Here is a 24,267-nt window from a genome sequence, read left to right as displayed (position 1 = left end):
TTCACCTGGTGATCCAGTGAGACAGAATGGTTTACCTGGTGATCCAGTAAGACAGAATGATTCACCTGGTGAACCAGTAAGACAGAATGATTCACCTGGTGATCCAGTAAGACTGAATGATTCACCTGGTGATCCAGTAAGACTGGATGATTCACCTGGTGATCCAGTAAGACTGAATGATTCACCTGGTGATCCAGTAAGACAGAATGATTCACCTGGTGATCCAGTAAGACAGAATGATTCACCTGGTGATCCAGTAAGACAGAATGATTCACCTGGTGATCCAGTAAGACAGAATGATTCACCTGGTGATTCAGTAAAACAGAATGATTCACCTGGTGATCTAGTAAGACAGAATGATTCACCTGGTGATCCAGTAAGATTGAATGATTCACCTGGTGATCCAGTAAAACTGAATGATTCACCTAGTGATCCAGTAAGACTGAATGATTCACCTGGTGATCCAGTAAAACTGAATGATTCACCTAGTGAGCCAGTAAGACTGAATGATTCACCTGGTGATCCAGTAGGAGTGAATGATTCACCTGGTGATCCAGTAACACTGAATAATTCACCTGGTGATCCAGTAAGACTGAATGATTCACCTAATGATCCAGTAAGACTGAATGATTCACCTGGTGATCCAGTGAGACAGAATGGTTTACCTGGTGATCCAGTAAGACAGAATGATTCACCTGGTGAACCAGTAAGACAGAATGATTCACCTGGTGATCCAGTAAGACTGGATGATTCACCTGGTGATCCAGTAAGACTGAATGATTCACCTGGTGATCCAGTAAGACTGAATGATTCACCTGGTGATCCAGTAAGACTGAATAATTCACCTGGTGATCCAGTAAGACTGAATGATTCACCTGGTGATCCAGTAAGACTGAATAATTCACCTGGTGATCCAGTAAGACTGAATGATTCACCTGGTGATCCAGTAGGAGTGAATGATTCACCTGGTGATCCAGTAAGACTGAATAATTCACCTGGTGATCCAGTAAGACTGAATGATTCACCTGGTGATCCAGTGAGACAGAATGGTTTACCTGGTGATCCAGTAAGACAGAATGATTCACCTGGTGAACCAGTAAGACAGAATGATTCACCTGGTGATCCAGTAAGACTGAATGATTCACCTGGTGATCCAGTAAGACTGGATGATTCACCTGGTGATCCAGTAAGACTGAATGATTCACCTGGTGATCCAGTAAGACAGAATGATTCACCTGGTGATCCAGTAAGACAGAATGATTCACCTGGTGATCCAGTAAGACAGAATGATTCACCTGGTGATTCAGTAAGACAGAATGATTCACCTGGTGATCTAGTAAGACAGAATGATTCACCTGGTGATCCAGTAAGACTGAATGATTCACCTGGTGATCCAGTAAAACTGAATGATTCACCTAGTGATCCAGTAAGACTGAATGATTCACCTGGTGATCCAGTAAGACTGAATGATTCACCTGGTGATCCAGTAAGACTGAATGATTCACCTAATGATCCAGTAAGACTGAATGATTCACATGGTGATCCAGTAAGACAGAATGATTCACCTGGTGAGCCAGTAAGACTGAATGATTCACCTGGTGATCCAGTAAGACAGAATTATTCCCCTGGTGATCCAGTAAGACAGAATGATTCACCTGGTGATCCAGTAAGACTGAATGATTCACCTGGTGATCCAGTAAGACTGAATGATTCACCTGGTGATCCAGTAAGACAGAATGATTCACCTGGTGATCCAGTAAGACTGGATGATTCACTTGGTGATCCAGTAAGACATAATGATTCACCTGGTGATCCAGTAAGACTGAATGATTCACCTGGTGATCCAGTAAGACTGAATGATTCACCTGGTGATCCAGTAAGAATGATTCACCTGGTGATCCAGTAAGACAGAAAGATTGATTGCATGAGAGGGGAGAAGATTCTAGATCTCCTCGTCTGACCCTTATTTCTCTTCCTGGTTCCTGTGCATGGACACCCCCTCTCTTCCTGACAGGCCCCGCCCACAGGCCTCTTTTAACCACACCGCTGCTGGAATTTTCCACTTCCACGCTAAGACAGTCAGCAAAAAGGTAATCTCTTTTCACGGCGCGTGACGATTGCACACCCCCCCCCCCCCCCCATAACATTGAGGTCATCCCAAATTGCTAACATAGTGATCCTGCTAACATTCCCAACATCCCACTCACACACTGACAGGGAAGCACGCTTCTTCTTACACACATGCACTCACTATGCACTTCAAAGAAGTTACTCTTCTTCTTACACACATGCACTCACTATGCACTTTAAAGAAGTTAGTATTTGTTCCTAAGCACCTTCTACATGCACTCACTATGCACTTTAAATAAGTTAGTATTTGTTCCTAAACACCTTCCACATGCACTCACTATGCACTTTAAAGAAGTTACTCTTGTTCTTACACACATGTACTCAATATGCACTTTAAAGAAGTTACTCTTGTTCTTACACACGTGCACTCACTATGCACTTTAAATAAGTTACTTTTGTTCTTACACACATGCACTCACTATGCACTTCAAATAAGTTACTCTTGTTCTTACACACATGTACTCAATATGCACTTCAAAGAAGTTACTCTTGTTCTTACACACATGCACTCACTATGCACTTTAAAGAAGTTAGTATTTGTTCCTAAACACCTTCCACATGCACTCACTATGCACTTTAAAGAAGTTGGTATTTATTCTTAAATATATTCCACATGCACTCTCTATGCACTTTAAAGAAGTTGGTATTTATTCTTAAATATATTCCACATGCACTCCCTATGCACTTTAAAGAAGTTAGTATTTATTCTTAAACACCTTCCACATGCACTCACTATGCATTTAAAAAAAGTTAGCATTCGTTCTTAAACACCTTCCACATGCAATCGCTATGCACTTTAAAAAGTTAGCATTTGTTCTTAAACATATTCCAACTGTGCACTCACTATGCACTTTAAGAAAGTTAGCATTTATTCTTAAACGCCTTCCACATGCACTCACTATGCATTTAAAAAAAGTTAGCATTTGTTCTTAAACACCTTCCACATGCCAGAGGTGTGGACTCGAGTCACATGACTTGGACTCGAGTCAGACTCGAGTCATGAATTTGATGACTTTAGACTCGACTTAACAAAATGTAAAAAGACTTGCAACTCGACTTAGACTTTAACATCAATGACTTGTGACTTCACTTGGACTTGAGCCTTTTGAATTGACATGACTTGACATGACTTGCTACTTTCCCCAAAACCCAAAGATGAAAAAGTTATTCGGGAGCGCTCCGTATTTTTCATTGTGTACTTGTCTATCAGCGTTGCGTGTGTCAGCTGGTGTGGTCTCAGTACAACAGCCAATCAAATTAGATCTGCTTTGTTTTCATCACACAGCATTCATCCAATCAAATTGCAGGACAACCAACGAAGAAGACATGTCCAAACCACACGCCAGTGAACAAAAAATGATACCTAAAATAATTTTGTTTGGGTATAAAAATTACGAGGTGGTCAACACAAAACGGTTTGCAGTATGCAACACATGCGGTTCGAAAATTACTGATGGAGAGGCAACAACTTCCAACTTCGTCCGGCATTTGAAGTTGCACAAAGAACGGTAAGTTTTGAATGTAAGATAACGTTTATTGGCTAAGTAACGTGACATTTATTTGCTGTGTAGTTAAATCAGTGAGGCTGTAAACTCACTGCTAACGTTATAACGTTATTGCAAACACGGGAATCTGTTGCCGTTCACTACCTTATTCATACTTTTTGTTCAGTGATTTTTTTAAGCAGGGTTACGTTAGTCAATATATCACACGTAATGTTAGACGGCGGTCAGCAGCACCGCGTATTTTAGCCACCTAAAAAAAGACAAAAATAGTCAAATAAAGGTCAGTTAAAATGTATACTATATTATGAATATGTGTACTGTTTTAGCTAGCTTTCTGACATACTGTTGGTTGTTTACCTCAGTGGTCCCCAACCACCGGGCCGCGGCCCGGTACTGGTCCGTGGATCGATTGGTATCGGGCCGCACAAGAAATAATTTTTTTTTCTTTTCTTTTTTTTAATTAAATCAACATAAAAAACACAAGATACACTTACAAGTAGTGCACCAACCCAAAACAACTCTCTCCCCCTTTTGTTCTGGGCATTGAACATGAAGACTCTTCCTTCACTGTTCCGAGTGGCCATGAGAGTCTTGGCAGTGCCTGCCTCCAGTGCTCCAGTGGAGCGAGTTTTCAGCCATGGTGGCATCATACTACGCCCCCATCGTGCACAAATGACTGACAGACTCTTGGCTAATTTGGTCTTTTGCAAATGCAATGCAGCATAGGGCCCTGACATATAAAAAGTACAACTTTTTTGTTATGTTCACGTATATGTCATGTTTTTTCAATGTTAACACTTTTGTACAAATAAGTACATTTGCACTTTATTTTTCAATGTGTTTGTTCTGTAAAGGAATGAGTTAATGTTTAAAATGACTGGTTAATAGTGCTATTATAAAGTGCAATGTCAGCACAATTTTCTTTCCTGCAATTTAAAATGCACTTGTTTTAATAAATAAATACAGCGTTTGAAAAGCATACACAATCTGTGTTAATATATTAGTCTGTGGTTAAAAGCACTTGAAAGGACTCGAAACTCAAAATGCAGGACTTAGGACTTGACTTGAGACTTTCCAGTCTTGACTTTGGACTTGACTCGGGGCTTGCCTGTCTTGACTCGGGACTTGACTCGGACTTGAGGGCAAAGACTTGAGACTTACTTGTGACTTGCAAAACAATGACTTGGTCCCACCTCTGCCACATGCACTCACTATGCATTTAGAAAAAGTTAGCATTTGTTCTTAAACACCTTCCACATGCACTCGCTATGCATTTTAAAAAGTTAGCATTTGTTCTTAAACATATTCCAACTGTGCACTCACTATGCATTTTAAGAAATTCACTCTTGTTCTTAAACCCGTTTCAAATGCACTCACTATGCACTTAAAGAAAGTTAGCATTTGTTCTTAAACATATTCCACATGCACTCACTATGCACTTTAAGAAAGTTAGCATTTGTTCTTAAACATATTCCACATGCACTCACTATGCACTTTAAGAAAGTTAGCATTTGTTCTTAAACATATTCCACATGCACTCACTATGCACTTTAAGAAAGTTAGCATTTATTCCTTAACACCTTCCACATGCACTCGCTATGCACTTTAAAGAAGTTAGCTAATGTTCTTAAAAATCTTCCACATGCACTCGCTATGCACTTTAAAGAAGTTAGCCAATGTTCTTAAAAATCTTCCACATGCACCCGCTATTCATTTACAAAAGTTAGCATTTGTTCTTAAACACCTTCCACATGCACTTGCTATGCATTTACAAAAAGTTAGCATTTGTTCTTAAACACTTTCCACATGCACTCGCTATGCATTTTAAGAAGTTAGCATTTGTTCTTAAACATATTCCATTTGTGCACTCACTATGCATTTTAAGAAATTTACTTTTGTTCCTAAACCCGTTCCAAATGCACTCACTATGCACTTAAAGAAAGTGCGCATTTGTTCTTAAACATATTCCACATGCACTCACTATGCACTTTAAGAAAGTTAGCATTTGTTCTTAAACAGATTCCACATGCACTCACTATGCACTTTAAGAAAGTTAGCATTTGTTCTTAAACATATTCCACATGCACTCACTATGCACTTTAAGAAAGTTAGCATTTATTATTAAACACCTTCTACATGCACTCACTATGCACTTTAAAGAAGTTAGCATTTGTTCTTAAACATATTCCACATGCACTCACTATGTACTTTAAAAAAGTTAGCATTTGTTCCTAAAAAAGTTCCACATGCACTCGCTATGCACTTTAAAAAAGTTAGCATTTGTTCTTAAACATCTTCCACATGCACTCACTATGCACTTTAAGAAAGTTAGCATTTATTCTTAAACACCTTCTACATGCACTCACTATGCACTTTAAAGAAGTTAGCATTTGTTCTTAAACACCTTCCACATGCACTCACTATGCACTTTAAAGAAGTTAGCATTTGTTCTTAAACACCTTCCACATGCACTCACTATGCACTTTAAGAAAGTTAAAACTGACAAGCACTAAAAGCATCTTCTTTTCACGACCCAGAGTGCATTTCAGCAGTGGCAGCTGCAAGACTAAGAAGAGTGGGGGTTGAAGGGTCGTGTGTGTGTGTGTGTGTGTGTGTGTGTGTGTGTGTGTGTGTGTGTGTGTGCGTGTGTGTGTGTGTGTGTGTTCGTGTGTGTGTGTCAGTGCATGCTTGCTTGACACACCTGTCGGGGCCCGAAAGCGCAGGTGAACGACATGTCAGCACAGGCCCACAGAAAAACAAGACAGGTGACATTTTTAACCATCCACACACACACACACACACACACACACACACACACACACACACACACACACTCATTTGTAATTTGATGCCCGCAACATGTTTCAAAAAAGCTGGCACAAGTGGCAAAAAAGAGTGAGAAAGTTGAGGAATGCTCATCAAAGACTTATTTGGAACATCCCACAGGTGTACAGGCTAATTGGGAACAGGTGGGTGCCATGATTGGGTATAAAAGTAGATTCCATGAAATGCTCAGTCAGTCACAAACAAGGACGGGGCGAGGGTCACCACTTTGTCAACAAATGCCTGAGCAAATTGTTTAAGAACAACATTTCTCAAGAAGGAATTTAGGGATTTCACCATCTACGCTCCGTAATATCTTTAAAAGGTTCAGAGAATCTGGAGAAATCACTGCACGTAAGCCACGATATTACACACCTTGGATCCCTCAGGTATCAAAAAGCCACATCAGTGTGTAAAGGATATCACCACATGGGCTCAGGCACACTTCCGAAAACCACTGTCAGTAACTACAGTTGGTCGCTACATCTGTAAGTGCAAGTTAAAACTCTACTATGCAAAGTGAAAGCCATTTATCAACAACACCCAGAAAAGCTTCGCTGGGCCTGAGCTCATCTAAGATGGACTGATGCAAAGTGGAAAAGTGTTCTGTGGTCTGACAAGTTCACATTTCAAATTGTTTTTGGAAACTGTGGACGTCGTGTCCTCCGGACCAAAGAGGAATGTTCTAGGGTGAAAGTGTAAAAGGCAGCATGTGTGATGGTATGGGGGTGTATTAGTGGCCAAGACATGGGTAACTTACACATCTGTGAAGGCACCATTAATGCTGAAAGGTACATACAGCTTTTGGAGCAACATATGTTGCCATCCAAGCAACGTTATCATGGACGCCCCTGCTTATTTCAGCAAGACGATGCCAAGCCACGTGCTACAACAGCGTGGCTTCATAGTAAAAGAGTGTGGGTACTAGACTGGCCTGCCTGTAGTCCAGACATTGAAAATGTGTGAAGGCTAAAATATGAGAAGGGAGACTGTTGAACAACTTAAGCTGTACATCAAGCAAGAATGGGAAAGAATTTCACATCAAAAATGTGTCTCCTCAGTTCCTAAACCTTTACTGAGTGTTGTTAAAAGGAAAGGCCATGTAACACACTGGTAAAAATGTCTTTCTGACTACTTTTTAAATTCTAAGTTCATGATTATTAGCAAACAATACCAAAGTTTGTCAGTGTGAACATGAAATATCTTGTCTTTGCAGTCTATTCAATTGAATATAAGTTGAAAAGGATTTGTTGTATTCTCTTTTTATTTAACATTTACACAACCTGACAACTTCACTGCTTGTGGGCTTTGTATGTAAGTACTGTGACCACAGATGCAGTATTACCTTAGTATGACCTCCAAATGACATAGTTAGTATGACCTTCAAATGACATAACAATCCCAGACTTCTTAATAAGTGGTGTCAAGTCAGCGTGATGCTAGTGGGCAGTCTAGACCACCTGCATGTAATCCTGCTAAGGCCGTGGAAATGTGAAGTTTCCCAGCAGAGGAGAAAAGACTTGGCAAGAAGTGTGATGTTTGGGGGATGACGTGATGGATTCTGCAGGACAGGGAAAGACTGCGAGGGGAGCGACATCTTTGACGTTCCCATGAGCTGACGTCAGGGAGTCCGAGGTAATTGCCCTGAGAACAGGCTTTCATCTGGACCGTGGCACCTGGGACGCTCCTCGGGGGTTCTTGTGGATGGCTACCAGAAGCTACTTATTGCATGTCCCTTATTGCCAAGGGACATGACATGATGTTCTTTACAAGTGGATGTAGACTTCTGACCAGGACTGTACGTCCAACCTCAGAATCCCAGACAAGTCATGAGAGTGGACCATGGGAACATTTCAAAGAGAAATGCTTGAACACCTGGACGTGACCAAGGACTTGCCAACAGACACATCTGGAGCTGTGCAGGACCTGGAGGGGCCAACACCTGCACTTTATGGACTCTGCGGGAGTCTTTGATCCCCAGTCCTGAGTCTGACTGGCATCATGTCTGCTCCCTGGAAACAAGTCGAACCAGTTCTGTCATCACGTGCCCAAAAGGGGCTGCGAAGTCAACGTGGAAGAAGAAGAAGGACAGGAAGCAGCATGAGAAGTGTCACTCAAAAACCTGCTCTGTGTGCCGGTGCGACTGGATAAACCTGACCTGGGTCTCAGCGCGACTCGTACAGACTTGTTGCACGCAGGAGAGAGAGAGAGAAAAGTGCCTCTAATATTGAAGACCAGAAAAGTCTTCTGCTGGTGTGTCCTTAGGTCACACATGACCTCAGACCTCTAAAGAATTAGAGAGAGATGTGGTCCAGACCTCTAAAGAACTAGAGAAAGGTGTGATCCATACCTCTAAAGAACTAGAGAGAGATGTGGTCCAGACCTCTAAAGAACTAGAGAGAGGTGTGGTCCAGACCTCTAAAGAACTAGAGAGAGATGTGGTCCAGACCTCTAAAGAACTAGAGAGAGATGTGGTCCAGACCTCTAAAGAACTAGAGAGAGATGTGGTCCAGACCTCTAAAGAACTAGAGAGAGATGTGGTCCAGACCTCTAAAGAACTAGAGAGGTGTGGTCCAGACCTCTAAAGAACTAGAGAGAGATGTGGTCCAGACCCCTAAAGAACTAGAGAGAGATGTGGTCCAGACCTCTAAAGAACTAGAGAGATGTGGTCCAGACCTCTAAAGAACTAGAGAGATGTGGTCCAGACCTCTAAAGAACTAGAGAGAGGTGTGGTCCAGACCTCTAAAGAACTAAAGAGAGATGTGGTCCAGATATCTAAAGAACTAGAGAGAGATGTGGTCCAGACCTCTAAAGAACTAGAGAGAGATGTGGTCCAGATATCTAAAGAACTAGAGAGAGATGTGGTCCAGATATCTAAAGAACTAGAGAGAGATGTGGTCCAGACCTCTAAAGAACTAGAGAGAGGTGTGGTCCAGACCTCTAAAGAGCTAGAGAGAGATGTGGTCCAGACCTCTAAAGAACTAGAGAGATATGTGGTCCAGACCTCTAAAGAACTAGAGAGAGGTGTGGTCCAGACCTCTAAAGAACTAGAGAGAGATGTGGTCCAGACCTCTAAAGAACTGGAGAGAGATGTGGTCCAGACCTCTAAAGAACTAGAGAGAGGTGCGGTCCAGACCTCTAAAGAACTAGAGAGAGGTGTGGTCCAGACCTCTAAAGAACTGGAGAGAGATGTGGTCCAGACCTCTAAAGAACTAGAGAGAGGTGTGGTCCAGACCTCTAAAGAACTAGAGAGAGGTGCGGTCCAGACCTCTAAAGAACTAGAGAGAGGTGTGGTCCAGACCTCTAAAGAACTAGAGAGAGGTGTGGTCCAGACCTCTAAAGAACTACAGAGAGGCGTGGTCCAAACCTCTAAAGAACTAGAGAGAGGCTAGGGTGTCGTAGTTCCAAACAAGGACATCCAAACAGCAAAATACTGTACGGAACACACAAGAGCCTGGAGTTTGTTCTCCAGGGAGAAGATAAGAATCCATCCAGTCTTGTTTTGATAGTAGTCAGTGCCAAACATCTTATACAACCTCCATCTAGGAACATAATTGGTGCTTGAAATTGGTTTGCCAACCGAAACATTTTTATAGAAAAGCAGAGTTGCCCTTCAGAATAAATGTAAACATGAATAATTGCTGTCAGCTTCGGCAAAAGTATATATTTTAGTAGAAAAAACTGCACACTTTGAAAACACAATCATGTAAATATATATATATATATATATATATATATATAAATATATATATATATATATATATATATATATATATATATATATATATATATATATATATATATATATATATATATATATATATATATATACAAGGGCATTAATGGGAGCTTTAAAAAATAAAGAAGAAAAAAAGAAGTAACTAAATAGTTACTTTTCACAGTAACACATTACTTTTTGGTGTAAGTAACTGAGTTACTTTTGAAATGAAGTAACTAGTAACTGTAACTAGTTACTGGTTTTCAGTAACTAACCCAACACAGTATATATATATGGTTGTCCCCATACCAATATTTTGGTACCGGTACCAAAATGTATTTCAATACTTTTCTAAATAAACGGGAGCCCAAAAAATGTCATTATTGTCTTTATTGTAACAACAAATGTTAGTGTACATGAAACATATGTTTATTATTATCATTTAGTCCTTAAATAAAATAGTGAACATACTAGACAACTTGTCTTTTAGTAGTAAGTAAACAAACAAAGACTCCTAATTAGTCTGCTGACATATGCAGTAACATAGTGTCATTTATACACCTATTATTTTGTACACATTATGAGGGACAAACTGTACAAAATTGATTATTAAGGTACTTGTTCATTTACTGTTAATATCTGCTTATTTTCTGTTTGAACATGTTCTATCTACACTTCTGTTAAAATGTAATAATCACTTATTCTTCTCTTCTTCGATACTTGACATTAGCTTTGGATGATACCACACATTTAGGTATCGATCCGATACCAAGTAGTTACAGGATCATACATTGGTCATATTCAAAGTCCTCATGTGTCCAGGGACGTATTTACTGACTTTATAAACATAATATGAATTTTTTTTAAACGATGTTGTGATGCCAAAAATATTGAGGTAATCATAGTAGTATCAACTCCTGTACTTGGTATCATTACAGTGGATGTCAGGTGTAGATCCACCCATGGCATTTGTTTACATTGTGACGTCGGTGAGCTATTGTATCCTCCTAGTGAAGCATGTTTAGCTATTCCTCCTACTCCAGTGATAATGCTACTTGTAAGAAACATACTTTATTTGTCGCCATGGAGACCAGGATTAGTGATTTAGAAGTAGCTAAAACACTGTCGACTGCAGGACATTTCTAATCACTGCTATGTTGGAATTCTTATGAATATTGATACTTTTGTTGATATTATTACTACTTTTGGATTGTTTTGTGTCATGTTACTCTGTTGGTTGCTGTTCTTGTTTGATTTTGGAATTGGAATTGTATTATTGTTGTGTATTATTTTGTTGGACTGATTAATAAAACAAGTAGTAATCTCATGAGAAGTATGTAAAAGTCAATATGTTGAACTTACATATAAAATATAAAAGTTTAGTGTATTTTTGACAACCTCACATTAACATCATCCTGCTGTTTTAGATGTTCCCATAGCGTGTGGTTCTGACTCAGACCAGCACCTGGTCCAGGATCAGGTGCTGAGCAAGACTCTTACCGTACATCTTGCCCTCGTCCGACAGGATGATCTTCCTGCGGCCGCAGGGTGGATAAATGGCAAGAGCCTCCTGGAAGCTCTGCTCGATGTCGGGGCTCCACACGCCCTCCGCGTCCCCGTCGATGGCCTTGTCCTCGCTGTCCCCGTCCAGCCCATCTTCTGGGCTACCGTTGGCGCTCCACTCGTTGGACGCAATGGTGGCGGCTCCCCCTGGGCCCGACCCCGAGCCCCGACGTCAAAGATGGAGGAGGGCTGTGAAGAAGAAGAAGAAGAAGAGAGGACTAACTTGGACAGAGAACACATGCTTGCAAGATGTTGACATAAAAGTGACTGGAGAAGAAATAAAAGCCCTGAAGGTGAACTAGAAGAACTAGACTTGCTGTAACTGAAGTCCAAACATCTTTGTCTAACTCATTTATATTCTTTGACTCAAACTAATCAGTGAGCAGGAAGTCTAAGACCAGGTCACTAAACTTTGTACTTTTTGTCTTGGCAGAGGAAACATTAAATTATTTATGTATTTATTATTTGTGTGATTTAATATGTTTATCTTCTTCCATTTTAATTTGTAAACATTTTACAATGTTCTGTCACTTCCTGTTTGTGTGACATCACGTGAGTTCACTTCCTGTTGACGACAGCGTCTGTTTCAACTTGACACTGTGGACTTTATATCCACACCTTTGTGCAAAGACACAACATTCTTTATGTTTAATGTGAATACTGTATTTTATTTGTTTATGTTTAATGTGAATACTGTATTTTAGTTGTTTATCTAATGTGAATACTGTATTTTAGTTGTTTATGTTTATTGTGAATACTGTATTTTAGTTGTTTATGTTGAATGTGAATACTGTATCTTAGTAGGCTATGTTTAATGTAAATACTGTATCTTAGTAGTTTATGTTTAATGTGAATACTGTATTTTATTTGTTTATGTTTAATGTAAATACTGTATCTTAGTAGGTTATGTTTAATGTAAATACTGTATCTTAGTCATTTATATTTAATGTGAATACTGTATCTTAGTTGTTTATGTTTAATGTGAATACTGTATTTTATTTGTTTATGTTTATTATGAATAATAGATCTTTGTTGTTTATGTCCGATGTGAATACTGTATCTTAGAACGTTATGTTTAATGTAAATACTGTATCTTAGCAGTTTATGTTTAATGTGAATACTGTATCTTAGTTGTTTATGTTTAATGTGAATACTGTATTTTAGTTGTTTATTTAATGTGAATACTATATCTTAATAGTTTATGTTTAATGTGAATACTGTATCTTAGTTGTTTATGTTTATTGTGAATACTGTATTTTAGTTGTTTATGTTTAATGGGAATACTGTGTTTTAGTTGTGTATGTTTAGTGTGAATACTGCATCTTAGTTGTTTATGTTTAATGTGAATGATGTATCTTTGTAGTTTATGTCCGATGTGAATACTGTATCTTAGAAGTTTATGTTTAATGTAAATACTGTATCTTAGTAGTTTATGTTTGATGTGAATAATGTATCTTAGTTGTTTATTTAATGTGAGTACTATATCTTAGTAGTTTATGTTTAATGTGAATACTGTATTTTAGTAGTTTATGTTTAATGTGAATACTGTATTTTAGTTGTTTATGTTTATTGTGAATACTGTATTTTAGTAGTTTATGTTTAATGTGAATACTGTATTTTATTTGTTTATGTTTAATGTGAATACTGTATCTTAGTAGTTTATGTTTAATGTGAATACTGTATCTTAGTAGTTTATGTTTAATGTGAATACTGTATTTTAGTAGTTTATGTTCAATGTGAATACTGTATTGTTTGTCTTTGGTCTTTGATTAGCACGTAAAAGGAGACAAAGTGCAAACAGGACTATTAGTTGTCCAGTTGCTGGTCTGTGCCAAATGAGCTGAAGAGCAAGCATGAAGTGGAGTGTAATGAGGACTGGCCTCAGAGAATGTGTGTGGTGTAGCAGGCTAGGAAGTGTGTCTCAATGTGGTCGACTCATGGCTGCAATGTGAAGTCTTTTCCAAGCTGCTGCGTGTTGTCTCCCAGAGGACGTCTGAGAAGGAACCACAATCCTTTTCTACTTGAGCATTTGTGCAGATGATCAAGGAGGACTGGAAGTGAATGTTTGTGGGAGAATGTCCTTCTCATTGTGATGTTTGCCTTTCATTTCAGAAAGGTACCCGTACCAATATTTTGGTACCAGTACCAAAATGTATTTTGAAACTTTTCGATACTTTAATAAAGGGGAGCACAAAAAATGCCATTATTGTCTTTATTGTAACAACAAGTGTACATGAAACATATGTTTATTATTGGCATTTAGTCCTTAAATAAAATGTTGAACATACTAGACAACTTGTCTTTTAGTAGTAAGTAAACAAACAGAGACTCCTAATTAGTCTGCTGACGTATGCAGTAACATATTGTGTCATTTATACACCTATTATTTTCTACACATTATGAGGGACAAACTGTAAAAAATGGATTATTAATCCACTTGTTCATTTACTGTTAATATCTGCTTATTTTCTGTTTTAACATGTTCTATCTACACTTCTGTTAAAATGTAATAATCACTTATTCTTCTCTTCTTTGATACTTGACATTAGTTTTGGATGATACCACACATTTAGGTATGGATCATGTCGATACCAAGTAGTTACAGGATCATACATTGGTCATATTCAAAGTCCTCATGTGTCCAGGGACATATTTACTGACTTTATAAACATTATATGAATTTTTTAAAAAGACGATAAAAAAAATATCAATGCAATCATAGTAGTATCGACTAGATACACTCTTGTACTTGTAATAAGAATGTTACACACCTGTTCACTTCCTGTGTCATGTTCATGTATGACACTACCTAATAAACTAGATGATCATCTACATCAACAACATGATCATCTACAAATGTTTGTACATCAACTATATGATCATCTACATCTACTATATGATCATCTACATCTACTATATGATCATCTACATCTACTATATGATCATCTACATCTACTATATGATCATCTACATCAACTATATGATCATCTACATCTACTATATGATCATCTACATCAACTATATGATCATCTACATCTATTATATGATCATCTACATCTACTATATGATCATCTACATCTAGTATATGATCATCTACATCAACTATATGATCATCTACATCAACTATATGATCATCTACATCTACGATATGATCATCTACATCTACTATATGATCATCTACATCAACTATATAATCATCTACATCAACTATATGATCATCTACATCAACTATATGATCATCTACATCTACTATATGATCATCTACATCTAGTATATGATCATCTACATCTACTATATGATCATTTACATCTATTATATGATCATCTACATCAACAATGTGATCATCTACATCTACTATATGATCATCTACATCTACTATATGATCATCTACATCAACTATATGATCATCTACATCAACTATATGATCATCTACATCTACTATATGATCATCTACATCTACTATATGATCATCTACATCAACTATATGATCATCTACATCAACTATATGATCATCTACATCTACTATATGATCATCTACATCTACTATATGATCATCTACATCAACTATATGATCCTCTACATCTAGTATATGATCATCTACATCAACTATATGATCATCTACATCAACTATATGATCATCCACATCAACTATATGATCATCTACATCTACTATATGATCATCTACATCTACTATATGATCATCTACATCAACTATATGATCATCTACATCAACTATATGATCATCTACATCTACTATATGATCATCTACATCTACTATATGATCATCTACATCAACTATATGATCATCTACATCTAGTATATGATCATCTACATCAACTATATGATCATCTACATCTACTATATGATCATCTACATCAACTATATGATCATCTACATCAACTATATGATCATCTACATCAACTATATGATCATCCACATCAACTATATGATCATCTACATCAACTATATGATCATCTACATCTACTATATGATCATCTACATCTACTATATGATCATCTACATCTACTATATTATCATCTACATCTACATCTACTATATGATCATCTACATCAACTATATTATCATCTACATCAACTATATGATCATCTACATCTACTATATGATCATCTACATCAACTATATGATCATCTACATCAACTATATGATCCTCTACATCAACTATATGATCATCTACATCTACTATATGATCATCTACATCAACTATATGATCATCTACATCTACTATATGATCATCTACATCTACTATATGATCATCTACATCTACTATATGATCATCTACATCAACTATATGATCTACATCTACTATATGATCATCTACATCAACTATATGATCATCTACATCAACTATATGATCATCTACATCTATTATATGATCATCTACATCTAGTATATGATCATCTACATCAACTATATGATCATCTACATCTACTATATGATCATCTACATCTACTATATGATCATCTACATCTACTATATGATCATCTACATCTACTATATGATCATCTACATCAACTATATGATCATCCACATCAACTATATGATCATCTACATCAACTATATGATCATCTACATCAACTATATGATCATCTACATCTACTATATGATCATCTACATCTACTATATGATCATCTACATCAACTATATGATCATCTACATCTACTATATGATCATTTACATCAACTATATGATCATCTACATCAACTATATGATCATCTACATCAACTATATGATCATCTACATCAACTATATGATCATCTACATCAAATATATGATCATCTACATCTACTATATGATCATCTACATCTACTATATGATCATCTACATCTACTATATGATCATCTACATCAACTATATGATCATCTACATCTACTATATAATCATCTACATCAACTATATGATCATCTACATCAACTATATGATCATCTACATCAACTATATGATCATCTACATCAACTATATGATCATCTACATCAACTATATGATCATCTACATCAACTATATGATCATCTACATCAAATATAGTGTTTGTGTGAATAGCTCGACAGGACAAAACAAAAAGTAAAAACAATAATATTAGTTGTCAAATGAACAAATGTCAAGTCTGTTTATTTCTTGACTTGAAGCAGGAGTGAGTCCACTCTAAAGTGAACATGATATCTGACAACAACATGACAAATATCCAGCAGGCAGGATGCTAATTCTAGCAGGACAGTTGTGTCATGTTGGACCTTCTGGTGACGTCGTTAGAAGCCAACTCTGCAACTTGTGTCACTGTTCACTCTCTCTGGCTCTGCAAGTAACTCACACTGCTGGCTGAGGAGCAGACTACTAGTTTCTCTTCAGTTACACCACAGCTGTCAAACTCAAGGCCCGGGGACCAGATCTGGCCCGTTGTTTGATACTTGACATTAGTGTTGGATGATACCACACATGTAGGTATGGATGTGATACCAAGTAGTTACAGGATCATACATTGGTCATATTCAAAGTCCTCATGTGTCCAGGGACAAATTTACTGACTTTAAAAACATAATATACATTTTTTTAAAATGTAAATAAAATTTGTGACGATAAAAAATATCGATGTAATCAAAGTAGTATCGACTAGACACACTCTTGTACTTGGTATCATTACAGTGGATGTCAGGTGTAGATCCACCCATGGCGTTTGTTTACATTGTGACGCTGGTGATCTATTACATGATGTCTTTTAGACAGCTGTAATAATTAATAATAGTGCATCTTGTCACCTATAACACAAAGCTGACACCAAAGTTTGTCTTTAAATATAGAAGTGATATACTTTATTTTTCTAAATAAAAATACATCACAAAGGCCCCCGCATACTTGGACATTTTTGGATGTAGCCCTTGGTGATAAAGTTTGGACACCCCTATGTCAACATATGTTCCAAACATTTGTTGGTAGAATAAAACGCTGACTTATGATTTTATTAACTTATGATTTCACTGACTTATGATTTTATTAACTTATGATTTCACTGACTTATGATTTTATTTTCTTATGATTTCACTGACTTATGATTGTATTAACTTATGATTTCACTGACTTATGATTTTATTAACTTATGAGTTTACTGACTTATGATTTCACTGACTTATGATTGTATTAACTTGTGATTTCACTGACTTATGATTTTATTATCTTATGATTTCACTGACTTATGATTTTATTAACTTATGATTTTACTGACTTATGATTTTATTTACTTATGATTTTACTGACTTATGATTTTATTAACTTATGATTTCACTGATTTATGATTTTATTAACTTATGATTTTACTGACTTATGATTTTATTAACTTATGATTTTACTGACTTATGATTTTATTAACTTATGATTTCACGGACTTATGATTTTATTAACTTATGATTTCACTGACTTATGATTTTATTAACTTATGAGTTTACTGACTTATGATTTCACTGACTTATGATTTTATTAACTTATGATTTTACTGACTTATGATTTCACTTATGATTTTAGTAACTTATGATTTCACTGACTTATGATTTTATTAACTTATGATTTTACTGACTTATGATTTTATTAACTTATGATTTCACTGACTAATGATTTTATTAACTTATGAGCAGTGTTGGGTTAGTTACTGAAAACCAGTAACTAGTTACAGTTACTAGTTACTTTATTTCAAAAGTAATTCAGTTACTAACTCAGTTACTTACACCAAAAAGTAATGCGTTACTGTGAAAAGTAACTATTTAGTTACTTCTTCTACTTTTTGTTTTTAAAGCTCCCATTAATGCCCTTTTAGCCTTCATGTCAGTACTGTTATTGCACTGCAGAATAATACAATGTGTTGATCAACTTGACATGCATTTGCATCACTGAACTCTGCTAAACAATGTGCTCTACATACAACACACAAACAATGTGGTCTACATACAACACACAAACAATGTGCTCTACATACAACACACAAACAATGTGGTCTACATACAACACACAAACAATGTGGTCTACATACAACACACAAACAATGTGCTCTACATACAACACACAAACAATGTGGTCTACATACAACGCACAAAGACAAAGATATGTTTCAAAGGGCCAATTTATTTCAGGCCAGAACAAAATGACAAAACTATTTTAAATAGCTGCAACATAACATACATAAGTAACAAACAGCATAATACCACTAACACTAACCACGTTAAACCCAGATTCCGAACTAACAAAGGTCTTAACTCATTCTCTTTCTATGCAACATCAATATGGAATGCACTCCCAACAGGTGTAAAATAAAGGGCATCTCTATCCTCCTTCAAAACCGCACTAAAAGAACACCTCCAGGCAACTACAACCCTAAACTAACACCCTCCCTTCCACATAATACCTCTTCGGATTGTAAATGATCAAATGTAAATAATGAAATGTAGACACCCCCCGACTTATGATATCAAAAGCCGAGTACATTGTCCATCAGTGTGTACGTAAAAAAGGAAATGTTGTAATGATATCATGAAATGTATCCGCTGTCACGAGTGACCATAACTGAGATGGAGTGTGACCTCTGAATCACAGCAGAAGGGAAGAAGACAAGAAGGGAGGAAGAGCGGAAGGGAGGAAGGGAAGAAGGGAGGAAGGGAAGAAGGGAGAAGGGAAGAAGGGAAGAAGGGAGGAAGGGAAGAAGAGAACAAGGGAGGAAGAGTGGAAGGGAAGAAGGGAGGAAGGGAAGAAGGAAAGAAAGGAAGAAGGGAGAAGGGAAGAAGGGAAGAAGGGAGAAGGGAGGAGGGAAGAAGGGAAGAAGGGAAGAAGGGAGAAGGGAGGAAGGGAAGAAGGGAGAAGGGAGGAAGGGAAGAAGGGAAGAAGGGAAGAAGGGAGGAAGGGAGGAAGGAAAAAAGGGAGAAGGGAAGAAGGGAAGAAGGGAGAAGGGAAGAAGGAAAGAAGGGAGGAAGGGAAGAAGGGAAGAAGGGAGAAGGGAGAAGGGAGAAAGGAGAAGGAAGAAGGGAGAAGGGAAGAAGGGGAGAAGGGGAGAAGGGAAGAAGGGAGAAGGGAGAAGGGAAGAAGGGAGAAGGGAGGAAGGGAAGAAGGGAAGAAGGAAAGAAGAGAAGAGAAGAAGGGAAGAAGGGAGAAGGGAGGAAGGGAAGAAGGGAGGAAGGGAAGAAGGGAGGGAAGAAGGGAGGGAAGAAGGGAAGAAGGGGTCAGCATGGTGAGTTGAGTTCCAGACATGTCCTTATTAAGAAGGTCTGCTGACTCTCTCTCCTCCTGTGTCAAAGTCTCCCCACTAACACCTCCCCCACCCACCACGTCTCCACCCAAATAAGGACAGGAGAGCGTGCATGGGAGGAGTGGGTGGTGGTGGTGGTGGTGGTTCGGCCAGCGCGATGGTTGGTGTGTTAGAGGGGGGGAGGGGGAGGGGGGTGTTGTTGTCGAAAGTTGGCTTCCACTTTGAGGTTTGGAAAACAGAAGAGTTGTGTGAGCAGGAATGCACCATCAGCACACTCTTTGGGAGGTGGGAGTGGGATGTGGTCCTCTGTGGACCATGACCTCTTAAGTCACCACAGTGTGACCTCTTAAGTCACCACAGTGTGACCTCTTAAGTCACTACAGTGTGACCTCTAAAATCACCACAGTGTGACCTCTTAAGTCACCACAGTGTGACCTCTTAAGTCACCACAGTGTGACCTCTTAAGTCACCACAGTGTGACCTCTTAAGTCACCACAGTGTATCCTCTTAAGTCACCACAGTGTGACCTCTTAAGTCACCACAGTGTGACCCCTTAAGTCACCAGTGTGACCCCTTAAGTCACCACAGTGTGACCTCTTAAGTCACCACAGTGTGACCCCTTAAGTCACCACAGTGTGACCTCTTAAGTCACCACAGTGTGACCTCTTAAGTCACCACAGTGTGACCTCTAAAGTCACCAGTGTGACCTCTTAAGTCACCAGTGTGACCTCTTAAGTCACCACAGTGTGACCTCTTAAGTCACCACAGTGTGACCTCTTAAGTCACCAGTGTGACCCCTTAAGTCACCACAGTGTGACCTCTTAAGTCACCACAGTGTGACCCCTTAAGTCACCACAGTGTGACCTCTTAAGTCACCAGTGTGACCTCTTAAGTCACCACAGTGTGACCCCTTAAGTCACCACAGTGTGACCTCTTAAGTCACCACAGTGTGACCCCCTAAGTCACCAGTGTGACCCCTTAAGTCACCACAGTGTGACCTCTTAAGTCACCAGTGTGACCCCTTAAGTCACCACAGTGTGACCCCTTAAGTCAACACAGTGTGACCCCTTAAGTCACTACAGTGTGACCCCTTAAGTCACCACAGTGTGACCTCTTAAGTCACCACAGTGTGACCTCTTAAGTCACCACAGTGTGACCTCTAAAGTCACCAGTGTGACCTCTTAAGTCACCAGTGTGACCTCTTAAGTCACCACAGTGTGACCCCTTAAGTCACCACAGTGTGACCTCTTAAGTCACCAGTGTGACCCCTTAAGTCACCACAGTGTGACCTCTTAAGTCACCACAGTGTGACCTCTGAAGTCACCACAGTGTGACCCCTTAAGTCACCACAGTGTGACCTCTTAAGTCACCAGTGTGACCTCTTAAGTCACCACAGTGTGACCCCTTAAGTCACCACAGTGTGACCTCTTAAGTCACCACAGTGTGACCCCCTAAGTCACCAGTGTGACCCCTTAAGTCACCACAGTGTGACCCCTTAAGTCACCACCATGCTAGCACACGTCTGACCACAGGACACTGACCTGAGACCACTTCCCACCTAGCAGGAGAGTTAGTTTGACTCAAATACAATGACTTTAAACAGTAGAGTTAGCATGACTTTTAACACCATCACCTGGTACATGTTGTGAGACCATCAAACATGACTTTTAACACCATCACCTGCTACATGTTGTGAGACCATCAAACATGACTTTTAACACCATCACCTGGTACATGTTGTGAGACCATCAAACATGGCTTTTAACACCATCACCTGGTACATGTTGTGAGACCATCAAACATGACTTTTAACACCATCACCTGGTACATGTTGTGAGACCATCAAACATGACTTTTAACACCATCACCTGGTACATGTTGTGAGACCATCAAACATGGCTTTTAACACCATCACCTGGTACATGTTGTGAGACCATCAAACATGACTTTTAACACCATCACCTGGTACATGTTGTGAGACCATCAAACATGACTTTTAACACCATCACCTGGTACATGTTGTGAGACCGTCAAACATGACTTTTAACACCATCACCTGGTACATGTTGTGAGACCATCAAACATGACTTGATCTGACATTTTAAAGGAGAGTTAGTTCATCCAAGGAGTCAACAATTAGTCCATCAGTAAATCTGACTTACTGTGACTTAGTGGCGAAAATGTAATTTCAGTTCTTATACGTCGTGTACATGTTGAAGAATGGACTATAAACGGCATTTTGAATCTTGAAAATCTTGAATCTTAATGTGATTTGGCAAATGGCGACAAGAAGTGACAGAAACTAACTCCTTCAGACAGCAGGAGAACAAAGTTGTCGTTGGCTAAGTTGTAACCCACCAGTGCCTCCATGGTAATGCCCCCCTCTACCTCAAAGAACTGCTCACCCCCAAATCCTCCACACCACACCTCCGCTCCGGACAGGCTAACCTCCTCCAACCTCCGAGGACAAAGCTCCGAACCACGGGAGACCAGAGCTTTCTGCTCCGCCGCTCCCAGTCTGTGGAACGCTCTCCCTGACCACCTGAGGGCACCACAGACTGTGAATGCATTTAAAAAAGGCTTAAAAACCCTTCTTTAAAAAAAAAACAAAAAAACTTTTTTTAGATATATGCATACTAGTTCTAGCTATTAGGCTGTTGTAGTTTTTTTTTTTTTTATTGTATTATCTTTTTATTTATTTTTAATACACTGTAGCACTTTGAGGTTGTTTGCTCAATGTAAAGTGCTTTTTACAAATAAAATCTATTATTATTATTATTATTATTGAGTAAATGACACAGATCCAAACAGGAACCTTTGACAGAAAAACTCCCACAGGTTCCCGCCACTTTCTGGGACGCAGGCCACGGGACGCCCAGAGCAACATCAACTACATTCCAATGTGCCAGAGGAATGTAAATAGTGTTCACGTTCATTCACAGTCGCTCCCTCTTTTTGCACCTTTTCATGCCGATACCATGGTCACATGACTCTGGACTTCTTGTCTCAGCCATGCACTGTTCTCCTGACCAGGGAGGACCGTGTCCAGTCCGGTCCAGTCCTTCTAATGCTGGCTCACATGGAGGCAAGCTGCTGGTGGACCACAAAGGGATTCCATGGCAGGACTTTGCGAAAGTGCGTCAGAGGAACAGGACAGCAATCTTTATTAACCCTTTCCAACGCTACTGGACTTTATTACCATATCTACTAGGGACGCAACTTTAGGCGGTAAAGTTCCGGACCATTCTGTCAGCCCCGCAGCAGACTATGTGCCCTGTGGGCCGTGGTTCTTGTGTGGAAGAATGTGTGCCCACAATGCGGACTGGCAGGTGCAGGTCCAGACTGGCTGAATAAACTGACCAACTAGATTAAGTCAAAAACATTTTCATATCCAAATATTTTTGAATCCCACTTGTTGTTGAAGTGTTTGCTCTAAATCTACTCCACAGTTGCATCACGTACCAAAACACCTTTTTGAGCTTGTGGATGAAAAAAGTACTGTTTCTGAAATGATTATTAATCTTTGCACTGGTACACTTTGATATTTTATACTAAGTCAAATTTAAAATGCAAGTTAAAGTATTTTTTTTAATCAAATATAAGCTATGTAAGTTTTTTTTTTAAATGGCAATTTGGGCAATTAAAGAGTGATGATGCAAACAAATAATTGGTGAGACACACTGGACTAAATGACAGACTGTAAGTCGCTACTTTTTTCCTGCCATTTGAACCCTGCGGCTTATAAAACGGTGCAGCTATTTTGTGGATATTTTTTCACTGACGGCAACGATGCAAATAGTTTTCATCAAACACTAAACACATGCAACAACACAGCATTATTGTTTGTGCTATGGCCCTTTATTACTTTAACGTGCCAAGCCAAATCCCACCGGGAAGGGGGGGGAGACAAGTGAGAAAAGTCGGCAAGAGTCCCAATTTTGTCCAAAATACCTACCCAGGTTCGAGTCCCACAAGTCCCCACCGCCGGCCGCACAAGTCCCGGGATGCCCAAAATGTCCAAAACGTGCAAAACTTCGCTTTAAATCGGAAGTACAGGTGTTGATCCACCTTGTAGCCGTCCACAGCGTTTCTACTCGTGTGGATTCTTCATTCATCACACTAAGCAATGTTTGTAAGTTTTACAATATAACTACAACTATTCTTACCCACTAAAGTGTCCCATGTGTGATGTCTGTAGGAGTGTTTTCATGCATATTTCTACCTGCTATCGTAATGTAATCAAGCTAGCGTCATTAGCATTAGCTTACATGCTAACACGTTCACATTTT

General features: G+C 38.7%; 1 protein-coding gene across 8 annotated transcripts in view; it reads right to left on the bottom strand.

The window, feature by feature from the left end:
• LOC133582976 (transcriptional enhancer factor TEF-5-like) overlaps positions 1-24,267 on the bottom strand; it is a 111,033-nt gene that overhangs the window by 47,925 nt on the left and 38,841 nt on the right. For all 8 annotated transcript variants that reach the window (XM_061937092.1, XM_061937098.1, XM_061937113.1 and 5 more), the window contains exon 3: positions 11,677-11,928. In XM_061937092.1, coding sequence (XP_061793076.1) covers positions 11,677-11,683 — 7 coding nt within the window. In that variant the 5' untranslated portion in view covers positions 11,684-11,928. The remainder of the gene's footprint in view (positions 1-11,676; positions 11,929-24,267) is intronic.

The sequence above is a fragment of the Nerophis lumbriciformis genome, linkage group LG03, assembly GCF_033978685.3.
Source record: "Nerophis lumbriciformis linkage group LG03, RoL_Nlum_v2.1, whole genome shotgun sequence".
Lineage (NCBI taxonomy): Eukaryota > Metazoa > Chordata > Actinopteri > Syngnathiformes > Syngnathidae > Nerophis > Nerophis lumbriciformis.
The sequence above is the reverse complement of the archived record's forward strand: the minus strand, read 5'-3'. Positions and strand labels throughout refer to the sequence as shown.